Below are 25,876 nucleotides of genomic sequence, written 5' to 3' on the forward strand. Positions count from 1 at the left end.
GATGAAAGAGGGAGAATGTCTCCACTTATCATGGTAGTGGAAAAACAGCAGCAGCAACCGCAACTCCAGTCAGAGTCAAATAGGAGCTCATGCTAGAGATACTCAAGCAATTTTTATTTCAAGGAGCTGACAGTGGTTTTGAGACTAGAGAGGCTGCACTTCCCATGTTGCTACCTCTGCTCAAAGATGTACTGGAAGCAGTCCTAATCCATTTTCTTTTAAATTAGTATTTTAAAATACAGGAACTGCCAAAGGGTATGATTTTTAAGAAGACAACACCCAAATGATGTCATGTTTACAGCACAAGTAAAAGTAAAGCTTAATCATTTGGACATATTTTAAATCCATCAGACAAGGAGGCATAAACATTGTTTTCCGCAAGTTGAAACTAGGTGTGCACTAGCTGCATAGAAAGTAGTATTCTTTCCCTGAAACATGATGGATTCGCCATTTGCCAGATTCAGAATCTGATAGAACACTAGCTGTAAATCATCAAACCATCACAGAACAAGATCATATACCATCCTTTGATTTCATCATTAGATCCTCCTTTGTATTCAAATCAGGCCTGAGTACAATTATGTAGCACTTGGGAAAGAAGATGCAGCCCAGAAGCCCAGCACTGGAGGCCAAGATAGAGAAGATCTGCACGGCCACCATGTATTTTCCCTTTGTGCTCAGGTAGGTGGGCACAAAGGACACCCAAACACTGCAGAAGACCAGCATGCTGAAGGTGATCAGCTTGGCTTCATTGAAGGCTCCAGGCAGGTTCCTGGCTAGGAAAGCCACCATGAAGCAGATGGAGGCCAGGAAGCCCATGTAGCCAAGGGCACCATAAAACATGGCAATAGACCCTACATTGCATTGCAAGGTGATCTCTCCAGCCTGGGAGCTCATGTCAGATTCTGGGAATGGGGGAGAGATTCCCAGCCAGATGGTGCAGATGAGAACTTGGACACTGGAACAGAAAATGACAATGGAGTTGGCCAGACTCTTCCCCAGCCATCTCCTCATCGTGTTTCCTGGCTTTGTGGCCAGGAAGGCCAGCACCACAGTGATGGTTTTTGCCAACACAGAAGAGACAGCAACTGAAAAGATGGTGTTGAAGGCCATTTGTTGAAGAAGGCAGGCTGCTTTCCGTGGCTGGCCAAGAAACATGAAGGAGGACAAAAAGGAAAGCAAGAGGGAGATGAGGAGGATGTAGGAGAGGTCCCTGTTGTTGGCTTTGACTATGGGGGTTTCCTTGTACTTAATGAATGTTCCTAACACAATGCCTGTTGTTAAGGATAACAAGAGAGAAAAGGAAGCTAGGAGGTTCCCCAAAGGTTCTTCATAAGCCAGGAAGGTTATAATCTTAAAGACACATTGATCCCTGGGCTTGCTTGGATGTTGATCTTCAGGACACCTCGTGCACTGCTCTGCATCTGCAAAGAGCAAGAGTACAGTGGTACCTCGGGTTACATATGCTTCAGGTTACATACGCTTCAGGTTACAGACTCCGCTAACCCAAAAATATTACCTCAGTTTAGAACTTTGCTTCAGGATGAGAACAGAAATCATGATCCGACAGCTAAGTTAAGAATGTTAAGAATGGACCTCCAGAACGAATTAAGTACTTAACCCGAGGTACCACTGTAATATCAAACTTATACCCTTCTGAAATGCTTTTCCCTTGCAGAAAGTAATACCAAAGTGGCTCCCACAATAAGAAAACATTACTATATCCAATAACAATAACTGCATATGACCAAGGACATCAGAAATCAGTATTAATATTGTAGGTCAGGGAAAACCTGGGGCAGCAAGTATGTCTTAATTTATTGGTGAAAACAAAGGGGAGAGTCTTCCACATGCTAGACACCGCAATGTTACAATAACCCTGTCAAATGGTTCAGGGTGAGAAAAATGGACTGACGAAAGGTCCTCCAGTTGTTCTTGCTTCTGGCTCAACAGATTTATGTCTTTCTTTTTGGAGAGAGAGGTTTGGAAGAGAGATTCTTATCCTCTTGTCGGAGAGTTAAGCACAGTGGTGTTTGGTTTAATTTGCATCTGCCCACATCCACCTGTAAATAAATGTTCCCCACTAGAATGTATAAAAGGTAAAAGGTAAAGGGACCCCTGACCATTAGATCCAGTCGTGACCGACTCTAGGGTTGTGGCGCTCATCTCACTTTACTGGCCGAGGGAGCCGGCATACAGCTTCCGGATCATGTGGCCAGCATGACTAAGCCGCTTCTGGCGAACCAGAGCAGCGCACGGAAATGCCGTTTACCTTCCCGCCAGAGCGGTACCTATTTATCTACTTGCACTTTGACGTGCTTTCGAACTGCTAGGTTGGCAGGAGCAGGGACCGAGCAACGGGAGCTCACCCCGTCGCAGGGATTCGAACCGCCGTCCTTCTGATGGGCAAGTCCTAGGCTCTGTAGTTTAACCCACAGCACCACCCGCGTCCCTACTAGAATGCATAGGCTAGAATAAATCACAGATACTTAGCTTTGCTTAGAGTTTCCATAAATAACAGCAAACAAATCTCCATCCATTGGCAGAAAAATAAAGATTAAAACTACTTGGTACTTGGTTTTCCTCACAAGAAGGATCTTGCAATATGCGTGCTATAAAAATCTCATTTAAGAGAGATTCGGTTCACTTGCAGGAAGGCACGGTCACACTTGCCCCGGGAAACACGAAAAGGAACAGGCTGAGAAACTGGGAGGAGTGTGGTGTGGCTTGCTTGTGCACATTTTGCATATGAATTTCAATAATCAGTTCTAAAATTTCTCTTTAAAAAGCCACTGATGTCAGAATGAAATGTCCTCTTTCCCAAGGTCATCCCTTTCCACTGGGATCACCCACCTTCCTGAGTGGAGATGGTCCCTTCTGCACAAGGAATGCAGTCATAGCAGCAGAGTGGCATTCCTTCCTGAACGACTTTGACGAATCCAGGGCTGCAACTTTCCACACACCTGGAAGTAGGTAGGGTCTAAGTAGAAAGGAGCATTTAAAAAAAAAGTTATAGAAATGGCAAAATGGGGAAAGCTGTGGGAAAGTGATCTTAATTTTACTGCCTCTAGTGGGTTGAAAGAAAACTATATGAAAATGGTATCTAACACCGGTTCAAATGGCTGAAATGTATAAAAATGCTAATAATCAATGCAAACAAGCTGATAGTAGTTTTATTCATATCTGGTGGTTTTGTAAGAAAGCAAAAGCTTACCAGGAAATGGTAAATAATGATTTAATTAAGATGGCAATGGGGGGACGGGACAGAAGCCTTTTTGCTAGGTTTGATCAGGCCAGAGATACTGAAAATAAAGATAAAATTGTTTATGTATGCAACAACTGCAACAAGTATTGTATTTGCACAGAAGTGGAAGGAAACAGCAATATCCACAAAAGAAGAATGGATTAACAAACTAATGGATTATGCCAAAACAGCAAAACTCACTGCTAGACTAAGAGAGTCTAAGGATGAGGTGTTTGTAGAAGAATGGAAACCCTTTTCGGATTACTTAAGTAATTAATTCTTTCTCAATACAAGATGGATTTAGATCTTGAGCAACAGAAGAACAAGAATATAGTATTTTCAGGTTTATATTTTATACTGTGTGTACTGTTAGAAACAAATGGACAGTTCAGAGAGCAGAAATATAACAATTATCGAGTGATATGGGAAGTCAAAGAAAAACAAAAACGGTAACTCGTGATATTTTTTAATGGACTATGTAAACCATTTAATAATATACACATATTAAAGGAGCATTCAAAAAATGTGTTAGCCTGTTCCCCCCCCCCCCAATGGAAATGAGGGACAGGGTTACGAAGGGCCATGAAAGATGATTTCTCCCACCGGGCTGAGCCATTTGGGCCACACAACGGCATCCTGGTCAATGGTGAATTGTAGGTCTGGCAAACCCCGTCTGTTGATACTCCCAAATTTCACTTTAAGGATGGACTTATTGGGAAACTTCAGCCAATTCACAACATTAAAGTCAGCTGCTAATTGCCCATTCTCATCCAAATATACTCCATCCATGGAAGAATTGTAGAACTGGGAGTTTCCCAGGAAAGGGTGGAGCTGGAAGGGAAGAGAAAGAGCAGCATTTAGAATACAGTGGTACCTCAGGTTAAGTACTTAGTTCGTTCTGGAGGTCCGTAATTAACCTGAAACTGTTCTTAACCTGAAGCACCACTTTAGCTAATGGGGCCTCCCACTGCTGCCGCGCCGCTGGAGCCCGATTTCTGTTCTCATCCTGAAGCAAAGTTCTTAACCTGACGCACTATTTCTGGGTTCAGTCTTTAACCTGAAGCGTATGTAACCTGAGGTACCACTGTATGGGAAAGGACACTGACTATCCAACTCTGACCTTTTTATGCCTTGATCTCCTCTGACTTGGACTGCGTAGAGAATCAAGAAGCTGTGCATCGTTTTCAAGTGCTTGCTGCATTGAAACTTGCACCCAGCAGGGCTTACTCCCAGGTAAGTAGCTCTAGGCTGCCATCCTATGCACACTTACCTGGGAGTATCCCCCATTGAACTTAATGGGACTTCTGGCTAGCAATATATAGGGTACAAGGTAAAGATAAAGGTACCCCTGACCGTTAAGTCCAGTTGCGAACGGCTCTGGGGTTGTGCACTCATCTCGCTCTATAGGCCGAGGGAGCCAGCGTTTGTCCACAGACAGCTTCATGTGGCCAGCATGACTAAGCCACTTCTGGCGAACCAGAGCAGCTCACGGAAATGCCATTTACCTTCCCACCGGAGTGGTACCTATTTATCTACTTGCACTTTGATGTGCTTTCAAACTACTAGGTGGGCAGGAGCTGGGACCGAGCAACGGGAGCTCACCCTGTCACGGGGATTCAAACCACCGACCTTCCGATTGCCAAGCCCTAGGCTGTAAGAATACTGTGTCTTTATTACGTGGTTGGGACAGGCTTCCTTGCCTCAGCATCAGTTGGTTGAAACATATTTCCAGCACACAGCTCCTACCTGCTCTGTATGGAAACGGTATGAAACTCTGCTGTTTATGATGTGAAAAAGATTGTTTTGCTGCATATTAATAAGCCAAAACATATAAACACCGTCATAATGAGTACAGGAGCCACCGCGAGATATGCAGGCAGACATGGGAGTTTCCCCTCCTCTTTGGGAACCCCCGATAAGAATTAACGAGCCTCTGACAGGTTTATAGTCCTCTTTATTTACAACAACACAGAGAGAGCGGCATCAAGCCACCCTCCCTCAGGATCTCAGTTGCCCACTCTGAATTCCCGCCTCTTCTGCAGCAAGAAGCACGCCAGTGCCCTGTTCTCCTGCCCCTGTGCTTCATAGAATCATAGAATCATAGAATCCTAGAGTTGGAAGAGACCACAAGGGCCATCGAGTCCAACCCCCTGCCAAGCAGGAAACACCATCAGAGCACTCCTGACATATGGTTGTCAAGCCTCTGCTTAAAGACCTCCAAAGAAGGAGACTCCACCACACTCCTTGGCAGCAAATTCCACTGTCAAACAGCTCTTACTGTCAGGAAGTTCTTCCTAATGTTTAGGTGGAATCTTCTTTCTTGTAGTTTGGATCCATTGCTCCGTGTCCGCTTCTCTGAAGCAGCAGAAAACAACCTTTCTCCCTCCTCTATGTGACATCCTTTTATATATTTGAACATGGCTATCATATCACCCCTTAACCTCCTCTTCCCCAGGCTAAACATGCCCAGCTCCCTTAGCCCTTCCTCATAAGGCATCGTTTCCAGGCCTTTGACCATTTTGGTTGCCCTCCTCTGGACACGTTCCAGTTTGTCAGTGTCCTTCTTGAACTGTGGTGCCCAGAACTGGACACAGTACTCCAGGTGAGGTCTGACCAGAGCAGAATACAGTGGCACTATTACTTCTGTTGAGCCTTAACCCTTTGTCTTGCCAAATGCAAGGTGGTTCTTTTAATGAGATTCAGAAGCAAGACAAAGACAAACACAAGTGAGTGAAAAGATTAAATATTTTATTCTAAACAGCAAGCTTTATATACATTACCAAGCAAGCACTTTGATCTGCCACTGGGAAGCCCTCAAGACATGGCAAAGGTTGCATGACCCTCCTGCCAGGAGTTTATGCATGAGCTTCTGAGCTATGGCCCCAAACCATCTGATTTATTGATAGCTAGCCTGTATGGCTTGCCCAACTGCCCCGTTGCAGATTATTCATTAGCTAGTCCCCTCTTCCAATACCGCACATTCCTCCAAACAATGTCTAACAACAAAGAAGGTCAGAAGGTGCCCTGCATTATCACTTCTTCCTTCCACCAGTTTATACATTAAAAGGCTGTTCTCAGCCATCAAAGAACTTTAACAAGAGATGGAGAAGGGAAATAAACAGAGGCAGGAAGAGAAGACCAAGTTAGATCACTAAACTCCTCAAAATTAGGAATACCTTCAGGAAAAGGTTGCCCATACACCCTTTCAGATATTCAAGTACGAGGGGAGGGAGGAAAGTCCCCGCCGCTCTTGAATGAAAAGTCTCCTAAACACTCCCTCCCTCCTGGTTGCCTAGCTACTGACTCAAAGCTATCCAGCTCTTCCCCCAGCTGTACAGTCTCTGAATCAGCTGCTGGGAAAGTTGAAGGAAGGAGGGGCAAACTCTCCCCTTCTTCTTCTGTCAGAGGCTGCTCTGTCTGTGTCTACATTCCTTCATCTTCGGAGTCAAAGCAGTCTCTGGCATCCGATTCTGACCAGCCCCTGACAGCCGCCAAAACACTCAATACATGCTCCAGAAACACCCAAAGTCCCTTGGACATAGGCTGGAGCTAAGTTGAGCTTGGTAGGGGCACCCCAGTCCGGAGGGAGAGTGAGTATGTTTAATGGCATCTCCCTTGCCCTGCAGAACTCTTGCAGAATGTGTAAGGAGTCTTATTCAAAATCGGCCGCTGGAGGGAAAGGGGTGCTAATCTAGTGGTGGGGGCTGTTTCCAGAGGTGCTGTGTCCTCTGATACTAGTGTAAGTGTTATGTACTAAGCTTGGATCCTAGAACAATAGGCAGGTAGGATCCTAGAATGCAACAACTGATTGGCCTTCAGGAAAACACCAATCAGGCTCCAGGAGGGAAGCAGAAACAGCCAGTCAGATGGGACTCATTGTGTAAATAATGTATATAAAAGCCTGAGGTTTGGGGGGAAATTCAGTCACTGTTTTACAAGCTGCAATGGTGCAAAAATGTGGTTACAAAGCACGGATCCACATGGATCCTCGGGGTTTTAGCATTGGGTCACCCCAAATTCACCATCAGATCACATGTCTGTGGCCACAGCATGAACCACAAAAATGGTACATCCACTGTTTCATTCAGAATATATTTTTTTTCTTGTTTTCCTCCTCTAAAAACTAGGTGTGTCTTATGGAACGAACGAAAAATACCTGCCATGGCTGTATCCTTTGACGTTCTAGGCTGTCTGTCACCCGCCACAGAGACCTGGAGGAATATGCAGCATTTAAAGCACGGGCCAAAGCTTGGACAGTGTTGTAAATCCTGTAGCTGTCTAGAGAGAGGCTTCTTTCCATATCTTCTTGGGGCAGCATCTCATGTTTTCCTTTCTCCCTGCATCTTATCCAGCCTTTCACCGACCACACATGCTTTAAATAGGAACAACTGAAAGCATCTTCCCAAAACTGCTTGATTGCAAAGAAAAGGGATGGAATATTGTTAGATTCTTTCCTTTTATTTGTTTCAGTGTAGAAAGAAAAAATGCCATGGATGTGTTCGTAAGATAAGCCGCTGTACATTAACTCGAAGGAGATGTCCCACATAGCTGTTGTGACCAGGACTTCCCCTGCAGTGGGCTTTATCAAGTTCTCAAATAAATGTTGTAGAATGAAAATTCCATGCAAGGCGTGAAGTGTCTCTGCATAATAAACAAACACACGGGCTTGTCTCCACTTTAAGAATTTGCGAAAATTGATCTCGAATCCATGTGTGTTCAGTACCGAGATGGTTTGTGAGATGGCAACACAAATACCACTCCTGATGAGCACAGGAGTCAGGGTCTTCATGAATCTCTCTCCATTTTCGGTGTCGGGGGCAATTAGACCAATGAACGTCCATCTGAAGTGATGGAGCAGCTTGACAATCGCTGGGTAAACGGCCTCTTCTTTGGGGACCGTCCGATAGAAAAAGGGGAACTGCCTCTTATCATCCAGAACATGAGAGACAAAAGCATAGCTGACCTGGCAAGAAAATAAACATTATGGGCTAACTTAGTTTTGGATCAAAGCCAAAATATAGCTAACTCTGAATATTGTCGTACCTTGAAAGTCGAACAGTTTAGTTCCCAAACGTTTTGGCTCTCGAATGTCACAAACCCGGAAGTGACTATTCCAGATTGTGAACCATTTTTGGAAGCCGAATGTCTGATGGGGCTTCCACAGCTTCCGATTGGCTGCAGGAGCTTCCTGCAGCCAATCAGAAGCCGCACTTTGGTTTCCAAACGTTTTGGAAATCGAAAAGACAAATGCTTTTGCCAGGCTTTCCTTGACAAAGATAAGGTTCTATTTTTATCTCTAGGAATTCCCTTAATTCTGGTTTGCTTTTTATATTGCTTTATGGTACCATTTGACGGTTTTGAGGGGAACAATTTTTAATGAGATAAGTCAAAACACTCATCAGTCTCGTGAGCTTGTGTTACTAAATCTAAATTTAAATGAGACTTGGTGGATAAACCACTAATTGGATTCTTTTAGTGGCAGCAAAAAAGTTATAACTGCACTCTGGCGTACTGCCCTTATGGAAAAAATTGACACACAAATTGAGTCCGGCAAGACGAACAAAGCACAACCTCACTTTTGCTGGAGAATAGCGGAGGTTTATTTTGTTCACAAATGCTCCAAAAAAACCAAAGAGCAATTCCAAACCTTTATACAGATTTGTGGATCACATAATAAAAATGAGTTTTACAGATGGATATTGTTATAAGCCATGTTTTATGTACGAGAATACAGGCATAATGTCCCTGGGAAAAACACATTTGAGTTTGTTGGGTGTGGATTACCTTTGTTTCTGGAATATATATGCAATGATTTGGAAAATAAAAGATACTGTTCTTTGTTTTAAAGATGGTGTTTTTGTGGTACACTAAGAGTGTTTGAAAATATTAATATTAATATTTAAAATATTAATATTTAATAATAATAATAATAATAATAATAATAATAATAATAATAATAATATACTTCAGGGTTCACTTGAGGGAAACTTCTATTTGCCCCAGAATTTAGTGTCATAGCAACCCATACTACAGACATTACTTCTGTTCCCCTTTACTCACACACACACACACAAACACACACACACCATTTGACACAAAGAGAAGGAAGGACAGGTGACAGCAAACCATCTGACTGTGGGATATAAAGCTGTCAGTCAAGTCCAACATTCTGAGACAGGACTGCCTCTATGTGTCAGTTTTGTCAGTTGGTCGGTCGCTGCAAGGCGTGTTAACTGGTAACTGCTCGGATGCAGTCTTCTCATGACTCACTACTATCTAGTACAGTGTTTCCCAACCTTGGGCCTCCAGCTGTTTTTGAACTACAATTCCCATCATCCCTGACCACTGGTCTTGCTAGCTAGGGATGATGGGAGTTGTAGTCCAAAAACAGCTGGAGGCCCGAGGTTGGGAAACACTGATCTAGTATATAGTTTATCTGTTAAGTAACTAAAGCCTGCCTTCAGTAACAACTCTGTAAACTGAATGAAACTGGAAGTAAAGTAGTTTATGTTAATATGATTCAGATTCATGTGTTTTGTTTAGAGGGACAGAAGGGATTATCAGCCAGGAATGTATAAATATTGACAGGACTCAAACGAGTTAGCAATCCACTAGTCGCTGCAAAAACTCAAACAGGGAATCGTTTAAACTCTGCTAAATTATATAAACGTTCCAACACTGACCACTCCTGAACGTCTGTTGCTTTGCCTGAAAGGACAGTCCTATTGGTTATTGACCCTTTATTGCTCATGTATCCCTTTTTTAGTCATTACAGTGGTACCTCGGGTTACAGACGCTTCAGGTTACAGACTCCGCTAACCCAGAAATAGTACCTTGGGTTAAGAACTTTGCTTCAGGATGAGAACAGAAATCGTGTGGCAGCAGTCGGAGGCCCCATTAGCTAAAGTGGTGCTTCAGGTTAAGAACAGTTTCAGGTTAAGAACAGACCTCTGGAACAAATTAAGTTGTTAACCCAAGGTACCACTGTACATTAAAAAGAAAGAGAGACTTAAGGCTGCAATCCCAAATGCACTTTCCACTATCTCCTCATGGGCTCTTCCCCTGCCAGACCTTGCCAGCTCAGTACCCATTTATGCTCATGGAGCTGAACTGGCATGGACTGGCCAGGAACGAGACCTTGGGGTTATAGTGGATGCCTCCTGTTACCCTAGTATGCTGCAAACTGGCAAATTCGATGCTATGGATTCTTAGGAAAAGGTATATAAAAGGGTATATTAAAAAAAAAACCTGCCAACATCTGTCTTCTTTTAAAAATAAATTAAGATTAATAACAAGTTGTCTCCATTCACACTTAACATCTACCCCACCCTCTTTTGGCTTTCTCCAAAATTTGGCTCAGCCACAAAATGCCACACCCCTCTCCATTCCTACCTGTGGGATTTTATAGATGCCCAACATTCTTGAAATCTGGATGGAGTTCTGAGTGTCAGCCCCTTCGAGAACAGCAAGCAGGTTATTCTGTCCCCCGCAGTTGTAGTTCGGAACATTCGCCTGCCTAGCAGACAGCAGGTCTACCAGAGCTTCGCATGTCACCCTTCCATGAAAGAAGTTCTCGTGGATGTTGTAGCCCAGAGTGATGTTGGGCAAGAGCCTGGGATTCTGGTTGATATCCTGAATGGCAAATAAGGAGGAAAGGGGTTGCCAGTACTGTGTGAATGTTTTTCTGCAAAAATGTACATATTGCATCATCATCACCATCATCATCTTCCAGTATTCATTTGAATATGTCAGATTCAACTCAGCATGTTTGGGCAAGCTTCTACAGCTTCTATTCCGTTTCTTATACTACCCCTGATCCAGAAGCTCAACAGCCATTCCTCTCCTAATGATGTGTTACATGATGGCTACTGATTCATGGGGACGCGGGTGGCGCTGTGGGTTAAACCACAGAGCCTATGGCTTGCCGATCGGAAGGTCAGCGGTTCGAATCCCCGCGACGGGGTGAACTCCCGTTGCTCAGTCCCTGCTCCTGCCAACCTAGCAGTTCGAAAACACGTCAAAGTGCAAGTAGATAAATAGGTACCGCTCCGGCGGGAAGGTAAACAGCGTTTCCGTGTGCTGCTCTGGTTCGCCAGAAGTGGCTTAGTCATGCTGGCCACATGACCCAGAAGCTGTACGCCGGCTCCCTGTAGAGCGAGATGAGCGCTGCAACCCCAGTGTCGTCCACGACTGGACCTAATGGCCAGGGGTCCCTTTACCTTTACTGATTCATGAACAAGGCGAGATATTTCCAGTCAACATTTTTCTTTTGAAAACAAACATTTTAAAGCTTAACTGAATGACTGGCAACATTTACTGTTATTTCCCTAGTCTCCTGAAAATGGAGATGGCTTCATTTGAGGCACAGTGCTCTGTGTTCTTGATGTGCTCTGGATGTCCTCTGAGATTTTAATCCACTTTTTCTTAGGGTACACATTGTACCACAGTAAGGGGAGGAGAAATCCAGGGGTGCAGCCAGGTTTTGTTTCCTTGGAAGGAAGATCCTGGAAGCCTGTGACATTTTGTGATGTGTGGTTTATTTACACATCTATACAGGCTGAAGCTAAATAGAAGCTTGACAGCATAAAAACTCCCAACTGATTCTGCTTCCTCATTCAGTTTTGAAGGGAAAGCTTTCGGGATCTTCAGCACTTCCCAGAAACCCAGAAACTCTTTTATGCTTCCCTCAAACTATCTCCAAAACCAAAACTTTCCACTTAATCTCAAAAACAATTATGAGTGTGTGTGTGTGTGTGTGAGAGAGAGAGAGAGAGAGAGAGAGAGAATGAATATAAGGCCTCATTCCCCTTTCACTAGAGCCCTCCGTGGAGAAATCACTCCTTAGCAAAAGCAACATGTTGTTGTTGTTGTTGTTTAGTCGTTTAGTCGTGTCCGACTCTTCGTGACCCCATGGACCAGAGAACGCCAGGCACTCCTGTCCTCCACTGCCCCCCGCAGCCTGGTCAGACCCATGCTGGTAACCTCGAAAACACTATCCAACCATCTCGTCCTCTGTCGCCCCCTTCTCCTCGTGCCCTCCATCTTTCCCAACATCAGGGTCTTCTCCAGGGAGTCTTCTCTTCTCATGAGGTGGCCAAAGTACTGGAGCCTCAGCTTCACAATCTGTCCTTCCAGTGAGCACTCAGGGCTGATTTCCTTCAGAATGGAGAGGTTTGATCTTCTTGCAGTCCATGGGACTCTCAAGAGTCTCCTCCAGCACCATAATTCAAAAGCATCAATTCTTCGGCGATCAGCCTTCTTGATGGTCCAGCTGTCACTTCCATACATCACTACTGGGAAAACCATAGCTTTAACTATACGGACCTTTGTTGGCAAGGTGATGTCTCTACTTCTCAAGATGCTGTCTAGGCCTGTCATTGCCCTTCTCCCAAGAAGCAGGCGTCTTTTAATTTCGTGGCTGCTAGCTTATAATATAAAAGCTTTAATACAAAATTTCTGTGATGTATTTGTATACAGCAAAGAGAAGTTTAGAGTAATTAGGTATATTTTGATCTAGTTAATCATGTAACAGGTTTATGTTAGGAAACGAATATGGATGCTGAATTTGATGTTTGTAATTTTTCTCTTTTTTTGGTTTTGGAAATGAAAAAAGAAAAACTGCAACTGATTTACTGATTTAAAAGGCAGATGTGGGGTGAATAAGACGTGGGGAGCAGCAAGCGGGGTTTGCCCTGGCCTTTCCCACTTGCAGAACTTAAAAGAACCTCTTTAGCCACAGGATTCATTCTCAAAGTCTCTAAAAAGCTGAGCATGTAGAAGCTACTCTGCTTCACAGCTGAAAGGGAACCCTTGCCAACTTTCTGAAAGGCAGGCTATTATGCAGCCAGTGGTGCCTTAGCACTGGTGCACCCAAAAAATCTCTCTCCAAAAACAAAATGGGGTTTAGTAGAAGCAGGAAAGAGCCTGTCGATTGGGAGCAATTGGAGCTCTTGAAATTTGTTGTGAGTGGAGCAGCAGTAAGCCCACCCCCATAAAATGACATACCGGAAAAAGCTGGTAGAGGGAGAGGCATTGAAGTGCTGTGGATTAAATAAAGCTCTTGTGGCAGAGATGACCCCACTAATGAGGTGGTCTCCTGGCCTGTGATAATTGAATGGGCCTATCTGATCTCCCTCCAGAGTCAAGGAGCATTTTGCCTTCGTCCCACAGTCTGCATAAGGCAGGAGGAGGAGGAGGAGGAGAACGAAAACAAGAACCATTCTGTGTCTGCCTGAAACAGCCCCCTCCCTTGCGACTGCTCCTCTCAGTGAGAAAATCATTAGACGAAGCCAAACCCTTTTTTCAAAGTCCAGTGGCTTTCCTTACGTTGGGTGGAGCCCAACCAAGACTCCACATCTGAAGGGGATGGAAGTCAACCTCACTGTCTCATAATAAAACTCACCTGCCCTAAAACTGAAGCCAAGCTCTCAGGGGTACAGAAAGCATTTATGGGCTGGTCCTTTCCACCTCAGATGAAAGAGATTGCGTCATGTCGTTCTCAATAATGATGTTTATTTTAGTGGATTCAGAGGTGAGCTTTGGACAAAGCTCTGGAGCTTTCTTGAGAAGCAGGTGCCGAAGGGAAGGGAATCACTATTATCTTGATAATTATAAGAAGCATTGCCTCTGCAACATTGTGAACTCTTTCCATGGCTCATGTGCAGGTGCAGGACTGGAGAAAAACATACACACAAAAACTCCCATATCTGGCTGTAGACTTTGAGATGGAGGCAGCTGACCATGTCTAACCTCGCTGTGAGGTGGTGTTCACAGGTGTCTGGAACAAGATTTGCTTTTAAGACAAGCAGTAGGGACCTTTGGCCCACAAGCCAATTTAGACCAATTTGAGAGCCAGTGTGGTGTAGTGGTTAAGAGCGGTAGACTTGTAATCTGGTGAACTGGGTTCATGTCTCCGCTCCTCCACATGCAGCTGCCGGGTGACCTTGGGCTAGTCACACTTCTCTGAAGTCTCTCAGTCCCACTCACCTCACAGAGTGTTTGTTGTGGGGGAGGAAGGGAAAGGAGAATGTTAGCCACTTTGAGACTCCTACGGGTAGTGATAAAGTGGGGTATCAAATCCAAACTCTTCTTCTTCTTAGGACTGCCAGACCATCCCCATTTGACCCAAAAGGCTACTTTGGCTACCTTCCCAACACAGAATGTATCTTTTTCCTGGGGTTCCCCTGCAGAGCAGAGGTGGAGATGAGGGTCATTTCATAGAATCATAGAGTTGGAAGAGACCACAAGGGCCATCGAGTCCAACCCCCTGCCAAGCAGGAAACACCATCAGAGCACTCCTGACATATGGTTGTCAAGCCTCTGCTTAAAGACCTCCAAAGAAGGAGACTCCACCACACTCCTTGGCAGCAAATTCCACTGTCAAACAGCTCTTACTGTCAGGAAGTTCTTCCTAATGTTTAGGTGGAATCTTCTTTCTTGTAGTTTGGAACCATTGCTCCGTGTCCGCTTCTCTGGAGCAGCAGAAAACAACCTTTCTCCCTCCCCTATGTGACATCCTTTTATATATTTGAACATGGCTATTATATCACCCCTTAACCTCCTCTTCTCCAGGCTAAACATGCCCAGCTCCCTTAGCCATTCTTCATAAGGCATCGCTTCCAGGCCTTTGACCATTTTGGTTGCCCTCCTCTGGACACATTCCAGTTTGTCAGTGTTCTTCTTGAACTGTGGTGCCCAGAACTGGACACAGTACTCCAGGTGAGGTCTGACCAGAGCAGAATACAGTGGCACTATTACTTCCCTTGATCTAGATGCAATACTCCTATTGATGCAGCCCAGGAGTGACGCTCATTCCCATTTCCTCAATCAGCTCTATGTGCTTTTAAAGCTTCAGAGTCGTTCTGTCAGAACGGATTTCGAAACATAATATTTTATAAATAAATAAATTGGCCGCTTTCTCTCCCGGGCAACTGATTTTCTGTGCATGCGTTTTCTCTTGGGAGAAGAAAAGTGACCATGGCGCTCACTCAAAAATCTCAGGATGCTCACACACCTAACAAAGAAGGAGCGAGTATAAATGATATTCTCTTTGCTTCTTTTTTAAAAATTATTACTTTTTTCAGATTTACAAGTAGTTCTCAGCTACCTCCTTTGGTAATCCTCACAGAACTCTAGTCCAATGGTTGCCATTAATTTGATTTTGAACTGATTTTGAAATGATTTTGAAATGAAATTTGGTTGCCCTCCTCTGGACACGTTCCAGTTTGTCAGTGTCCTTCTTGAACTGTGGTGCCCAGAACTGGACACAGTACTCCAGGTGAGGTCTGACCAGAGCAGAATACAGTGGCACTATTACTTCCCTTGATCTAGATGCTATACTCCTATTGATGCAGCCCAGAATTGCATTGGCTTTTTTAGCTGCCGCGTCAATTTCTATTCAGTATATCTCCTGCGTAGACATACCTAGGTTCAGATAACCTCACTCCCATACTCTCCCTCGTGTAGAGCAACTCTCTGTTGGAATACGCCGGGGGGGGGGGTCCACGCAGCCCATCAGATGAGACAAACCTCTCCGGGTGTCTTCCTGAAATTGTGCAGCTCCAGGACCTCCATAAATCATCAGTCCCGGCCCATTCCAGCAACACATGGCAGATACCTATGTGCACGCACACTCAGCAGAGATCAGCAGAAACAAAGTAGAGATTGGTGTGCTCATTCTAAGCTTTTATTAAGCAGTATATACAGGGATGCGGGCAGCGCTGTGGGTTAAACCACAGAGCCTAGGGCCTGCCGATCAGAAGGTCGGAGGTTCGAATCCCCATGATGAGGTGAGCTCCCGTTACTCAGTCCCTGCTCCTGCCAACCTAGCAGTTCAAAAGCACATCAAATGCAAGTAGATAAATAGGTACCGCTCTGGTGGGAAGGTAAACGGCGTTTCTGTGCGCTGCTCTGGTTCGCCAGAAGTGGCTTAGTCATGCTGACCACATGACCCAGAAGCTGTACTCCAGCTCCCTCAGCCAATAAAGGGAGATGAGCGCCACAACCCCAGAGTCGTCCGCGACTGGACCTAATGGTCAGGAGTCCCTTTACCTTTATATACAGGACAAAGCGGTCATGGAGTTCTCTCACTTCAGCTCCGAGAAAGAACAGAAAGTAAAAAGTACAAAAACACAACAGAGCGGAAGAGATAAGGCTAGCTTCCGTTCTCAGGCTTTCCGAGACTAGAAAGTAAACACAGACATGTGATGTAACAATCACACATCCAGCAACGGAGGAGTGGAATGCTAACACTCTCCTCTGTCAATTACGCAAGGCACTCTCTTTTTGAAGTTTAACAAATAACTTTTACTCAGCGTACTTGCACTTGTTAGATTAAATGTACCAGGCAGACTTATGCTGCTAATACATATTACACAGATTTGAATCTAGGACAAAAGCTGCTACAGACTGACTAACTCTGAGGCAGAACGCAACACAACAGAACAGGGCTAGTGCTCAGATGCTCTAACATGGAGGCTTTCAACCTTTTTGGGTCCACGGTTCCCTTGACCAATTACATTCTTTCTGTGGCACCCCTGTTGGGGCTCAGGAGCCCAGTTGTGTCACCCGTTACCTGCAGAGTTGGGAGCGTCTCACCCTTTTTTGAACACTGTCCCTTGTAAGGTGTTCCCTCAGCCTCCTCTCCTTGAGAGTCCTCCGGGCGCTGCCCCTGGTCTCTGAGCTGCCCCCTGCTGCCCCAAAGACAGGTACCTCCTCACACTGCTCCACAGGGGCCTGGAACTTGTCTGTCCATTCCCAAGAGCAGAGGCTGGCGGGCTGGCTGGCTGGACTCCCTCACCCCCTTGCTTGTTTACTCCAAGGCCACCTCAGCTCCTGGCACTCAGCACCCCCTGGCCAGCCCCAGAAGCACCATTTGCCAGTGGAGCTTGTAGCCACGGCTGTGCAACAAACGGTTGTTCAAGCATTTGAGGAGGCAGAGACGCAAGAGGGCATCAGAGGAGGGAGAGAAGGAAAGAGGGACAGAGGCCAGGGTTGCCTGCGGCACCCATGACCATCATTCAAGGCACCACAGGGTTCCACAGCACACTGGTTGAAAACCACTGCTCTAACACAAGAAGAAGAAGAAGAAGAAGAAGAAGAAGAAGAAGAAGAAGAAGAAGAAGAAGAAGAAGAAGAAGAAGGGTAGTAGTAGTAGTAGTAGTTTGGATTTATATCCCGCTTTATCACTACCCTAAGGAGTCTCAAAGCTGCTAACATTCTCCTTTCCCTTCCTCCCCCACAACAAACACTGTCAGGTGAGTGGGGCTGAGAGACTTCAGAGAAGTGTGACTAGCCCAAGGTCACCCAGCAGCTGCATGTGGAGGAGCGGAGACACGAACCCAGTTCCCCAGATTACGAGTCCACCGCTCTTAACCGCTATACCACACTGGCTGTGCGGTTCATAACTTCCATAACTGTACCAACTGACATAACTGCCTTTAGCAGAAGGTGTATGGCATCACAGAATTATATGTTGGAGTTCTATAGCCCATAGAATCCAACTCCTAGGGGCTTAGGTCTCTTCAGCCCTCAATAAAATATTTGGGGTGGCCTGGGCTCCCCAAAATTAATGGGCATTGCCATTCAAATGGTGTGTTTGTGTGTGTGTGTGTGTGTGTGTGTGTGTGTGTGTGATATGATATGATGATATGATATGATATGATATGATATGATATGATATGATATGATATGATATGATATGATCAGTTATGTGGGGTGGGGCTTACCTGGGCCTCTCCAATATTTTATTCAAGTTTGCATCCCTGCTTGAGAGTATTAACCCTTTACTTAGCATTTTGGATGAGATAGATGATAGATAGATAGATAGATAGATAGATAGATAGATAGATAGATAGATGATAGATAGATGATAGATAGATAGATAGATAGATGATAGATAGATAGATAGATAGATATAGAATTAAATTTTCTGTTTTACATTTTAAAGTACTCATTTTTTCATCCTCAAGATATCAATGACTTCCCTTCTTCTCTTTCCATGGTTCATTTTACATATCACAAATCCCTGCATATTTTACAGAAACTATACCGATCGTTTTTTTCCATTATTGCATCCATCATAACTTGTTTACACTGTTGAATTTATCTTAATGCTGGCAGCGTTTTCAGCTGTACACAGTTATTTCCCATATATTCAATAAACGTTTCCCCATCTTCTCTAAACATACATTCTTCTTGTTCTCTTATTCTATATGTTAAGTCTGCAAGCTGTGCATATTCTGTCAGCTTAAGTTGCCATTCTTCTTTGGTTGGACATTTTGGATGCTTTCATCCCACGTATAAGGCTGGCATGACCTTTAATAACATTAGCTTGGGCCTGCTCCCCATGCTGTTCTTAAATGCTATAGTGATGCATTGCATCAGCAGGTTGGCTCTTCTAGCCAGGCAGGGCATAACTTGTGTTATGTTAAGTGCTGGGCATGGAGATGTGGAGCAAATTAAAAATATAATTTTGGGGCCGTATATCGGCGGTTAAATTAAACATTTTGCCAAAGATGCTTTTCTTGTTTCAGACTATACCGGTTATTGGGAAAACAGGCTGCATTGACAGCTGCCAGAAAGAAATATCTAAATTCAGTTGGTCAGGGAGGAGACCAAGAATAAAACATAAGGTCATAGAATCATAGAATCATAGAGTTGGAAGAGACCACAAGGGCCATCGAGTCCAACCCCCTGCCAAGCAGGAAACACCATCAGAGCACTCCTGACATATGGTTGTCAAGCCTCTGCTTAAAGGCCTCCAAAGAAGGAGACTCCACCACACACCTTGGCAGCAAATTCCACTGTCGAACAGCTCTTACTGTCAGGAAGTTCTTCCTAATGTTTAGGTGGAATCTTTTTTCTGGTAGTTTGGAACCATTGCTCCGTGTCCGCTTCTCTGGAGCAGCAGAAAACAATCTTTCTCCCTCCTCTATGTGACATCCTTTTATATATTTGAACATGGCTATCATATCACCCCTTAACCTCCTCTTCTCCAGGCTAAACATGCCCAGCTCCCTTAGCCGTTCTTCATAAGGCATCGTTTCCAGGCCTTTGACCATTTTGGTTGCCCTCCTCTGGACACGTTCCAGTTTGTCAGTGTCCTTCTTGAACTGTGGTGCCCAGAACTGGACACAGTACTCCAGGTGAGGTCTGACCAGAGCAGAATACAGTGGCACTATTACTTCCCTTGATCTAGATGCTATACTCCTATTGATGCAGCCCAGAATGGCATTGGCTTTTTTAGCTGCCGCGTCACACTGTTGGCTCATGTCAAGTTTGTGGTCAACCAAGACTCCTAGATCTTTTTCACATGTACTGCTCTCAAGCCAGGTGTCACCCATCTTGTATTTGTGCCTCTCATTTTTTTTGCCCAAGTGCAATACTTTACATTTCTCCCTACTAAAATTCATCTTGTTTGTTTTGGCCCAGTTCTCTAATCTGTCAAGGTCGTTTTGAAGTGTGATCTTGTCCTCTGGGGTGTTAGCCACCCCTCCCAGTTTGGTGTCATCTGCAAATTTGATCAGGATGCCCTTGAGTCCATCATCCAAGTCGTTGATAAAGATGTTGAATAAGACTGGGCCCAAGACAGAACCCTGTGGCACCCCACTAGTCACTCTTCTCCAGGATGAAGAGGAACCATTGATGAGCACCCTTTGGGTTCGGTCAGTCAGCCAGTTACAAATCCACTGAGTGGTAGCATAGTCAAGACCGCATTTTACCAGCTTCTTTGCAAGAATATCATGGGGCACCTTGTCAAATGCCTTGCTGAAATCAAGGTAGGCTACATCCACTGCGTTCCCTTCATCTACCAGGCTTGTAATTCTGTCAAAAAACGAGATCAGGTTAGTCTGACACGACTTATTTTTCAGAAATCCATGCTGACTATTGGTGATCACAGTATTCCTTTCTAGGTGCTCACAAACTGTTTGCTTAATGATCTGCTCCAGAATCTTCCCTGGTATTGATGTCAGACTGACTGGGCGGTAATTATTTGGGTCCTCTCTTTTCCCCTTTTTGAAAATAGGGACAACATTTGCCCTCCTCCAGTCTGCCGGGACTTCGCCTGTTCTCCAGGAATTCTCAAAGATGACTGCCAGTGGTTCTGAGATCACATCTGCCAGTTCTTTTAATACTCTTGGATGCAGTTCATCTGGCCCTGGAGACTTGAATACATCTAAACTAGCCAAGTATTCTTGTACTATCTCCTTAGTTATTCTGGGCTGTGTTTCCTCTGCTGAATCATTTGCTCCAAATTCTTCAGGTCAGGCATTGTTTTCTTTATCGGAGAAGACTGAGGCAAAGAAGGCATTGAGGAGTTCAGCCCTTTCTGTGTCCCCTGTTTGCATTTCACCATCTTCTCCTCTGAGTGACCCCACTGTTTCTTTGTTCTTCTTTTTGCTACGAACATACCCATAAAAGCCTTTTTTGTTGCTTTTAACCTCTCTAGCAAGCCTGAGTTCATTCTGTGCTTTAGCTTTTCTGACTTTGTGTCTACATGTGCTGGCTATTTGTTTGAATTCCTCTTTGGCGGTTTCCCCCCTTTTCCATTTTTTGTACACATCCTTTTTTAATCTTAACTCAGTTAAAAGTTCTTTAGATAGCCACCCTGGCTTCTTTAGGCACCTTCCATATTTCCGTCTCATTGGTATTGCCTGAAGTTGTGCTTTTACTATCTCCCTCTTAACAAACTCCCAGCCATCATGAACTCCCTTTCCTTTTAGTATTACTGTCCATGGGATCTCACCCAGCACTTCCCTAAGTTTTATGAAGTCGGCTTTCTTAAAGTCAAGAAATTGAGTCCTAGTATGCTTGGCTGCTCCTTTCCGCTGTATAGTAAACTTCAGAAGAGCATGATCACTCGCGCCTAATGATCCTTCCACTTCTACCCCACTAACCAGGTCATCAACATTGGTTAGGACCAGATCTAAAATGGCTGTTCCTCTTGTTGCTTCTCCCACTTTCTGGACAATGAAGTTGTCTGCAAGGCCAGTGAGGAATCTGTTTGACCTTATGCTCTTGGCTGAGTTTGACATCCAACAAATATCCGGGTAATTGAAGTCCCCCATTACTACTATCTCCCTTCCTTTTGCATGCTTGGCCATCTGTTCCAGGAAGGCATCATCTATGTCCTCCGTTTGGCTTGGGGATCTATAGTAAACTCCCACAATGAGGTCCCTGTTATTCATCTCTCCCTTAATTTTGACCCAAATGCTCTCACTTTGGCTTTGAGGTTCTAAATCTTGGATCTCTTCACAGGTATACACATCCCTGACATATAACGCCACTCCTCCTCCTTTCTTGTCTGGTCTGTTTCTCTGAAATAGATTGTAACCCTCCATTATTACATTCCAGTCGTGGGACTTATCCCACCAGGTTTCAGTGATGCCTATTATGTCATATTTAGTTTGCTGTACCAAGAGCTCAAGCTCATCTTGTTTATTACCCATGCTTTGCGCATTAGTGTACAGACACTGAAGTCCATTAATCATTCCCCCGTGTCTCTTATTTAAGGATTTTTTCCTCCCACCACTAGGTCTGCGTGCTGTTTGCTCCATTTGGTCTATGACATTTGGATGATCATGTTCATCAATTGATAGACTCCTGCCTTCAGGAGCACTGTCTTCCTCCCCCACATTAGTGAGTTTAAAGCCCTCCTGATGAGGTTTCTGAGATTTTTGGCAAAAACATTCCTCCCAACAGTTGTGAGGTGCAGCCCATTGCTTGCCAGAAGTCCATCTTCAAGAAACTGCAGTCCGTGATCTAAGAATCCAAATAGATATTAAGGAAATGGGAGGCTTTGGTCTCCCCGATTTAAAATTATACTATGAGGCTGCCTGCTTCTCGTGGATGAGGGACTGGTACCTTCTAAGCAATACAGATGTACTAGATATAGAATATACAACAGGATAGACAGGAAATCCAAAGTGTTGGTACATATATGATCTTGGAATAGTTTTTTGTCCTTGTTTTTTTTCTTTAGGTATATAAACTTTGTATACATGCTGAAAATTATATTATAATAAGCCTTGTGATGTAATATGATAATGTTTACTGATGTAACATAAGAATGTTAATAAATAAATAAATAAAACTTTAGAAAAAGGAATGATTGAGCAACCCGGCAAGGACAATAACAGAAGGGTAATAACCTCACTCCTCAAATCTTCGTAAAGAGTGCAACCCAGAAGCACATGAGCCACTGACTCAATACTGCCATCTCCACATGGACATAACCGTTTTTCCAGTGGAATTGACTGGCTTTCCATAGGTATCAGAATGACCACTGTGGGCAGCCAGCTAATGGACTGCATTGGCCTTTGGACTAAGCCAGTCATAGGATATTTCTTAAGTTCATGTCAAGCAAAGTTCAGGCAATACTAACTGCCCCTCCCGACTGAAAAACTTTGGAGCTGCCTCTGTGATTTCTCACAAACATGTTTTTCTCCAGCTTTTCACTTGCCCCTCGAGTCATGCAAAGACTACAGGAAGCTGCAGAGGTGACTCTTAATCCCTTTATAATTATCAAAACCAGGGTGAATTATCAAAATCCCTCACCAAAGCTCAAAAGGTATTTTTTTGGCAATTACCTAAACATCAGAATCAAGGTCAGCATGAGATTATTGGTTACACTTGAGCACAGAATATATCCCATATCAGAAACAGATTTATACCAAAAGTTCGGGCAGGTAAAAGATTGGGGGGGGGGGATACCTGCTTGACGTTTAATGCCTCTGAAATCATAGCTGAACACCACCCACGTTGATAAAGTCACTGCAGCTTTGATCATACAAGAGTTTTTCGTTTCTTCTGATAAACTGGCACTGAAGAAGAGAGGAGATCAGGAGGCCAAACCAGAATGACCTCCCTGCTACTTCTGTTGCTGCTTCTGCTGCTAATACCCCATCGTGTCTGTGGACAAAGATGCCCCTTGAATATGATCAGGGAAGAAAATGAAGCCCTCAATTACTACCGGCCTGGATACTTCCTCATTAGTGGGATCGTATCACCTCAAAACTTTATTAAGCAACAGCCATACATCTTTTCCCAGTCCCCCTTATCCAAGTTTGATGGGTAAGTAATTCTGGGGCAATCACTCATAGCCAAGTAAGATTGTCTTCCATGAACAAGGCATTAATGGTGTGTCCGTAAGTGACTGTGGAGGCCAATTCTGAATCCACACGTCCTTCCACACTGGGGACATAGGTTTCTGACTGGGGGTTGATCACGGTGAGGGTTTGCCAAACGGGCCTTCCTCTTAGCACGTTTCTCCCTTTTGTCCTGAGTTTAAAAGGCTTCAAAGTCCATGACACCTTTGGTAAAGCCTGTTCTCCAATAAGCAGGTGGCTGTTTATACTTCTTCACCTGCACTCCTAAATACTCAGAAAACAACTGGTTTCACTTGCAAAGGGAAGACTCAAAGAAAGGGCACAGGAGGTCCTTCTGATCTCCTTTGGTTTCTTTCACTGAAGGTCTGTACTGTCCATAACTAGATATTGATTTACAGCAAAATACTAAATTTGTCTACTGAAAAGTAAGTCCCATTGATTCAATAGTGGTTCCTGTTAGCTAAATGGAGTTGCAGCCTTTTCACCCTTCTAGAGTGAAGACTGAGCTCTGCTTTTCCACAAAGTGACATTTCTGCAGCCCTGACAACTGAAGCAACTGCAGTACAGTGGTGCCTCGCAAGACGAAATTAATCCGTTCCGTGAGGCTCTCCGTATAGCGGTTTTTTCGTCTTGCAAAGCAAGCCCATTGACAGCTTAGCGGATTAGCGCTATTAGCGGTTTAGCGGCTTTTAGCGGATCAGCTGATAAGCGGTTTAGCGGCTTAGGAAAAGGGGGGAAAGGGGGGAAACCCGCAGGAACTCGCAAGACATTTTGTCTTGTGAAGCAAGCCCATGGGGAAATTTGTTTTGCGAAGTGCCTCCAAAACGGAAAACCCTTTTGTCTAGCGGGTTTTCCATCTTGCGAGGCGTTCGTCTTGCGGGGCACCACTGTATTTCATCTTCAAATTTTGTACTTTGAACTGCAGTGGAACAGACATCTCTCCATTGTTATTCTATAACGGACACACAGATTATTATTTGAGGGTCAAACAATGTTTGTTTTTAATAAATGGTGCAAAACATTTTGACGCTTCTTAATTGTTTGCTATTTTGCAGCTTGTCACCTATGTACTACTGGCACGTTTTGTCCTTCTTGTTCACAGTCCAGGAAATCAACCAGGATCCCAGGCTCTTACCCAACATCACCTTGGGCTATAACCTCTATGAAAACTATTTCGATGCACGGAGGACTTCCCATGCCATGCTCAAACTGCTTGCAGACGGAGAAAGCAATATTCCAAACTACAAATGTGGAAAACAGAATAAACTCCTGGCAATCCTTGAAAGAAGCAATTCTATAATCTCGATAGAGATTTCAACCATGTCAGGCATCTACAAAATCCCACAGGTATGAAGGTGGGGTATGGGTGGGCAGAGGAGAACTTCAGCTGCATAAAATTCCAGTTTTTCTCCCAAGGAGTGAAGGGCATCAGAAAGTATGAAAATCCAGAGGCTTTCTTCAATTCCCAGCCTCCATCAACCTAGTACCCTCCAGATGGTTCAAATTATCATAGAATCATAGAATCATAGAGTTGGAAGAGACCACAAGGGCCATCGAGTCCAACCCCCTGCCAAGCAGGAAACACCATCAGAGCAGTCCTGACATATGGTTGTCAAGCCTCTGCTTAAAGACCTCCAAAGAAGGAGACTCCACCACACTCCTTGGCAGCAAATTCCACTGTCAAACAGCTCTTACTGTCAGGAAGTTCTTCCTAATGTTTAGGTGGAATCTTCTTTCTGGTAGTTTGGAACCATTGCTCCGTGTCCGCTTCTCTGGAGCAGCAGAAAACAACCTTTCTCCCTCCTCTATATGACATCCTTTTATATATTTGAACATGGCTATCATATCACCCCTTAACCTCCTCTTCTCCAGGCTAAACATGCCCAGCTCCCTTAGCCGTTCCTCATAAGGCATCGTTTCCAGGCCTTTGACCATTTTGGTTGCCCTCCTCTGGACACGTTCCAGTTTGTCAGTGTCCTTCTTGAACTGTGGTGCCCAGAACTGGACACAGTACTCCAGGTGAGGTCTGACCAGAGCAGAATACAGTGGCACTATTACTTCCCTTGATCTAGATGCTATACTCCTATTGATGCAGCCCAGAATTGCATTGGCTTTTTTAGCTGCCGCGTCACACTGTTGGCTCATGTCAAGTTTGCGGTCAACCAAGACTCCTAGATCCTTTTCACATGTACTGCTCTCAAGCCAGGTGTCACCCATCTTGTATTTGTGCCTCTCATTTTTTTTGCCCAAGTGCAATACTTTACATTTCTAAATTAAAACTCCTAGCATCACCAGCCAACACAGTTAATTAGTAATCATTTTGGTTAATAAATGTTATTATAGACTGGGGGGGTGCGTAAACCCTATAAATTAATAAATGCTAGGATTTTGATTATTTGGGATGTGAAGGGAGAAATACAAGCTGCAGAGGATTTTCTGGACTAGCCTATGCAAAACGGCCTGGCTAAGCTAGGGACGCGTGCTGTGCTGGTGCTGTGGTCTAAACCACTGAGCCTATGACTTG

At 44.3% G+C, this 25,876-nt stretch overlaps 2 protein-coding genes across 3 annotated transcripts in view; both read right to left on the reverse strand.

Annotated features, from left to right (window-relative positions):
• The window catches only part of LOC307207054 (vomeronasal type-2 receptor 26-like), a 38,532-nt gene extending 27,524 nt beyond the window's left edge, over positions 1–11,008 (reverse strand). For both annotated transcript variants that reach the window (XM_079960745.1, XM_079960744.1), the window contains exons 1-4: positions 10,637–11,008; positions 7,401–8,207; positions 3,848–4,075; positions 2,854–2,980 (exon numbers count right to left, since the gene is read on the reverse strand). In XM_079960745.1, the coding sequence (XP_079816871.1) occupies positions 2,854–2,980; positions 3,848–4,075; positions 7,401–8,207; positions 10,637–10,969 (1,495 nt within the window). In that variant the 5' untranslated portion in view covers positions 10,970–11,008. The remainder of the gene's footprint in view (positions 1–2,853; positions 2,981–3,847; positions 4,076–7,400; positions 8,208–10,636) is intronic.
• LOC307210963 (vomeronasal type-2 receptor 26-like) overlaps positions 1–25,876 on the reverse strand; it is a gene marked incomplete at its 5' end in the record, with an annotated part of 223,647 nt that overhangs the window by 159,575 nt on the left and 38,196 nt on the right. The gene's annotated exons all lie outside the window — the stretch shown is intronic.

Source organism: Podarcis cretensis (genome assembly GCF_951804945.1).
Source record: "Podarcis cretensis genome assembly, chromosome: 2".
Taxonomy (NCBI): domain Eukaryota; kingdom Metazoa; phylum Chordata; class Lepidosauria; order Squamata; family Lacertidae; genus Podarcis; species Podarcis cretensis.